The following is a 5,000-nucleotide window of genomic DNA, read 5'->3' as shown; positions in this document are numbered from 1 at the left end:
AGCTGCAGGACGAGTCAGAAGGTGTTGAAGTTTTCTACAACAGCTGATTCCAGACACAAGACAAACGGCAGGTTTATTATTAAAACCCTCATCCTGAAATGTTGTAGTTTCACACAGTGTTCCATCAGAAAAGCTTTCGAGCTCATTCACAATTCATTCTGAGTTTGAAACCAAGCTTGCAAAAAAAAAGGGCTTCCTCTCTCTCTCTCTCACTCACTCACTCTCTCGCTCTCTCTCTCACTCTCTCTCTCTCTCAGTCACTCTCTCTCTCTCTGTCACTCTCTCTCTCTCTCTCTCTCTCTCTCTCTCTCTCTCTCTCTCTCACTCTCGCTCTCTCTCTCACTCACTCTCGCTCTCTCTCTCACTCTCTCTCATTCTCTCTCTCACTCACTCTCTCTCTTGCTCTCTCTCTCACTCTCTCTCGCTCTCTCTCACTCTCATTCTCTCTTGCTCTCTCACTCTCTCTCTTGCTCTCTCTCTCACTCTCTCTCTTTCACTCACTCACTCTCTCTCTCACTCACTTTCTCATTCTCTCTTGCTCTCTCACTCTCTCTCTCTCGCTCTCTATCTCACTCTCTCACTCTCTCTCATTCTCTCTCTCACTCACTCTCACTCTCTCTCTCTCACTCTCTTTCACTCACTCTCACTCTCACTATCTCTCTCTCTCATTCTCTCTTGCTCTCTCTCTCTTGCTCTCTCTCTCTCTCACTCTCTCTTTCACTCACTCTCACTCTCTCTCTCACTCTTTCTCTTTCTCTCTTGCTCTCTCACTCTCGCTCTCTCTCACTCTCTCTCTTGCTCTCTCTCTCACTCTCTCTCTTTCACTCTCTCACTCTCTCTCTCACTCACTCTCTTTCACTCTCTCACTCTCTCTCTCACTCACTCTTTCTCATTCTCTCTTGCTCTCTCACTCTCGCTCTCTCTCTCGCTCTCTCACTCTCTCGCTCTCTCTCTCACTCACTCTCTCACTCTCTCGCTCTCTCTCTCACTCTCTCTCTCTCTCATCTCATTTTCTACCGCTTATCCGAACTACCTCGGGTCACGGGGAGCCTGGCGTCATTGGGCATCAAGGCAGGATACACCCTGGACGGAGTGCCAACCCATCGCAGGGCACACACACACACTCTCATTCACTCACGCAATCACACACTAGGGACAATTTTCCAGAGATGCCAATCAACCTACCATGCATGTCTTTAGACCGGGGGAGGAAACCGGAGTACCCGGAGGAAACCCCCGAGGCACGGGGAGAACATGCAAACTCCACACACACAAGGTGGAGGCGGGAATCGAACCCCTGACCCTGGAGGTGTGAGGCCAACGTGCTAACCACTAAGCAACCGTGCCCCCTCTCTCTCTCTCTCTCTCTCTCTCTCTCAAACAGTTACATTAACCAATCATGAACATCATGATGAAACCTACTGGTGTAATGGTTAGGATATTGGTCTCTGACCACAAAAACCCAAGTTCGATTCCCGAAATGGGAAAATTCTTTGGGGAAGTCGTGGCCTAATAGTTAGAGAGTCTGACTCCTAACCCTAAGGTTGTGGGTTCGAGTCTCGGGCCAGCCATGACTGAGGTGCCCTTGAGCAAGGCACCAAACCCCTCCAACTGCTCCCTGGGCGCTGCAGCATAAATGGCCGCCCACTGCTCCAAGTGTGTGTTCACGGTGTGTGTGTGTTCACTGCTGTGTGTGTGCACTTTGGATGGGTTAAACACAGAGAACAAATTCTGAGTATGGGTCACCGTACTTAGCCGTATGTCACGTCACTCACTCATCATAAGCTTGTGTATGTGGAAGACGGCAGACTGCGTAGTGTTTTCTTGCACTTAACCTGTCGAAAACATGCGATTCTCAGAGGATGTAGATCTCAGACCCAGCTGTAGAGTAAGAGACACACATTTTACCGTATCTCTGCTTTTTTTTTTTTGCGCTCTTTAGTTGAGTGAGAAATAACTGAGTGGTGAAGAAATTGCTCTTGATTGCTGTGATAAATAACAAGTGACTAGAGGAACTTGCTTCGCAGGTGTTTCCCTTTCAGTGAACGTAATTATAAATAGATATAAATGTCCAAAAAATGGATTCAGTATTAAATGTCTTTGTCATGTTTAATATGAAGCTCATATGAAAGTAGACACTCAAGAATTTAGTTTCATCAGTATTTCTGTTTTTATGTAGTCAGCTAGCAGCAATATATTCACAGAAAAAAAAAACCTAGCACACAAATGTTTGTATCTTCAAAGTAAATGTTGATATCAAACCCAATTCTGCTCTCTGAGATGATCAGAGGATATTATTTACATTTTTATTGTTTACTATTTAGTGTCCCTGAAATGAGGACGGGTTCAGGGGCGTTGCTAGGGTTGGAAGGTATGAGGGACCTGGATCCTGAGACTATGATGACTCATCAATTATTGTGCATTGTTATTATCTCACTAACTCTTCCAATGAATGAATGAATGGCAACTTTCCAATGGTTGTATACTAACAACAGTGGAACCTGCTGACCAGAATATCTTCTGTACTGTTCTGTTCTGACCTCGCACCCTCCGATCTACCAGCACTGCTCGACTAGTTCCACCATCTCTCAGGGTAAGAGGCAAGTATACTACAAGGCTCTTCTCTGTTCTGGCACCAAGGTGGTGGAATGAACTTCCCCTAGGGGTCCGGACAGCTCACTGGATATTTTCAAACGGCGGTTGAAGACCTACTTATTCAGGAAACACTTCAACTAACACTTCTTTCCCTATTTTTTGCATTTATTTAAAAAAAAAAAAAAAAAAAATTTTTCATTGTAACTCTGAACAATGTTTTAATCTCATGGTATCTTAAGTATGTAACCTAGTAAACCAACATTAATGTAGCCAATGATAGAGATTTAAGCACTTATGATAAGGGCATCTGCCAAATGCTGTAAATGTAAATATAACGTAAATGTTTAACAGCTCGACGCGTAAGCTTTAAAACTGCATACAGCAGAACGAACGTGTAAAATAGACTCTAATGGACAGACGGGTTTCTTGTACTGAAATGTCTTGTACTTTATTTGTGGTGTAAAAATGTTTTCAGTTATCTAAAGCCCCTGAAGCTCCTCTTCGCCACGCCACTGGATGGTTCCCTTCTGGAGTCTGGTTCCTCTTAAAGTTTCTTACTCATATCATCTCAGGACATATTTTCCGTGTCACCATCACCTCAGGCTTGCTCAATAGGCATGAATATTAGAGGTAAATAATAACTTAATTTTTTTTTATTCCGTTTCTATAATTCTGTAAAGCTGCCTTAAGAAAATGTCTATTCTTAAAAGCGCTATAAAAAAATGTAATTGAATTATCGCACACCAAGGTGTAAATTTCACTGCATAAGAAAACGACACGACAAACCAAGCAGCCTTTGTCTGAACCACACATGCAGGTGATTATAAAAGATGTTGTCGTTGATTGGGAAGGTTTTAAACAAGAAGTAGCAATCATGGTGAAGGTACTTTCTGATGTTCACAGAAACACAGTTATTAAACAACACTCTGTACAGCTAAGAGCACTGGAATAAAATGCAGGCAGAAAGGATCAAGGATCCAAAGCAAATCATCTCCATGCAAGATTTTCTCAGACTTACAGTATGATTAAGAAGGTAAGCAAGAATCAGCCAGCTCCAAAAGTGTCACAGGATGACCAGAAAGCAGCAGAAACAACTGTTACAGGAACAAAGTAAGAAAGAAGGGTTGTGTGTATGATCCCTAGAACAAAACTGTACACACTGAAGCATCCTGATTTCAGTACTGAATCTGGGAGACGCATCTTGGCCCAAAAGTGCGGCCAAAATGAATATATCATTCAAAGCCATTGCTGATTATTTTCTTTTTTTCTTTTATGAGAAGCCATTTTAACGTTCATGGCTTAATACCTTGACATGCAAAGAGTTGAAAATCTTACTGAAATTCGATGCGGCCTCAATGTTGTGTGATGGCGGAGCATACACCGCTGTCCCACGCAGCCAAAATACAAAAGGCTACAAAAGCGCTAAAAAAGCGGCGATTCAGCACCGTGGACAGCACCGCTGACAAAGCGCTAAAAAGGATTCAGCACCGTGGACAGCACCGCTGGATCAGCGTTCAAGGCGGGGCGACAGAATTCCCGCCAAAAAGCAGAGAGCCAATCAGGAGCGCCACTGCTTGCTTTAATCCCGTCTCTATGCCTGTTCTTTCGTGTCCCATCCCTCTAAGTGCCCTACAGTTGATACAAAGTCAAATTCAACAATCTCATTGAGACACTGTTTTTCAGGGTACTAAAGATTTTATGTCTCACCACTTCAGCTTAACTATAATAAATAGAGCTAAAAGTTTAAACACATTAACACCAGGTAAGGAAGAAAAAAATATTCTGGAGTGTTTTATTCCTCTTATACCACAGACATGTGAAGGATTACAGGGTTTTTTAAATTAACAAAAGTGTTACAGCTTAAAATCTGAGTGTTACTGAGCGCTGACGCTCACAAAGATGACTTTCGAAAATGTTCCTCTCAGAGAAAACATCACCATGATAAAGGAGATGTTCAGGATGATGGTTTTCTCCTCAATCTGCATACATACATGGGCCCCCATGTTCTTCCCTTTTCAGGCACCACCAAATAACCCAGTGGAGAATGGAGGTGGGCGAATTTAAAATGATTAGAGAGAGAGACAATCAGTTCCTCCTCTAGCTCCACAAGCTCCACCCCCTGGTAGGTCGAAAGCACCGCCTCCACGACTGACTGGTTCTCAGCACGGGAAAAGGTGCAGGTGGAATAAACCACGAGTCCTCCGGGACGCACCGCTGCCAAGGCTGAACTGAGAGAGAGAGAAAGAGAAAAAGAGACAGAGAGAGAGAGAGAGAGACAGAGAGAGAGATAGAGAGACAGAGAGAGAAAGAGACAGACAGAGAGACAGACAGAGAAAGAGACAGAAAGAGAGAGAGAGAGACAGACAGAGAGATAGAGAGAGACAGAGAGAGAGACAGACAGAGAG

The 5,000-nt window shown here is 43.7% G+C and overlaps 1 protein-coding gene across 2 annotated transcripts in view; it reads right to left on the bottom strand.

Moving 5' to 3' along the window:
* Nucleotides 1-4,362: 4,362 nt before the first annotated feature.
* nsun3 (NOP2/Sun RNA methyltransferase 3) overlaps nucleotides 4,363-5,000 on the bottom strand; it is a 7,586-nt gene continuing 6,948 nt past the window's right edge. Inside the window, exon 6 of one of the 2 annotated variants that reach the window (XM_060860990.1) lies at nucleotides 4,363-4,823. In XM_060860990.1, the coding sequence (XP_060716973.1) occupies nucleotides 4,550-4,823 (274 nt within the window). In that variant the 3' untranslated portion in view covers nucleotides 4,363-4,549. The remainder of the gene's footprint in view (nucleotides 4,824-5,000) is intronic. The other variant, XM_060860992.1, reaches the window with a different exon arrangement.

This window comes from Tachysurus vachellii, chromosome 24 (genome assembly GCF_030014155.1).
Source record: "Tachysurus vachellii isolate PV-2020 chromosome 24, HZAU_Pvac_v1, whole genome shotgun sequence".
NCBI classification, from domain to species: Eukaryota; Metazoa; Chordata; class Actinopteri; order Siluriformes; family Bagridae; genus Tachysurus; species Tachysurus vachellii.
This window is presented reverse-complemented; position numbering and strand designations above follow the sequence as displayed.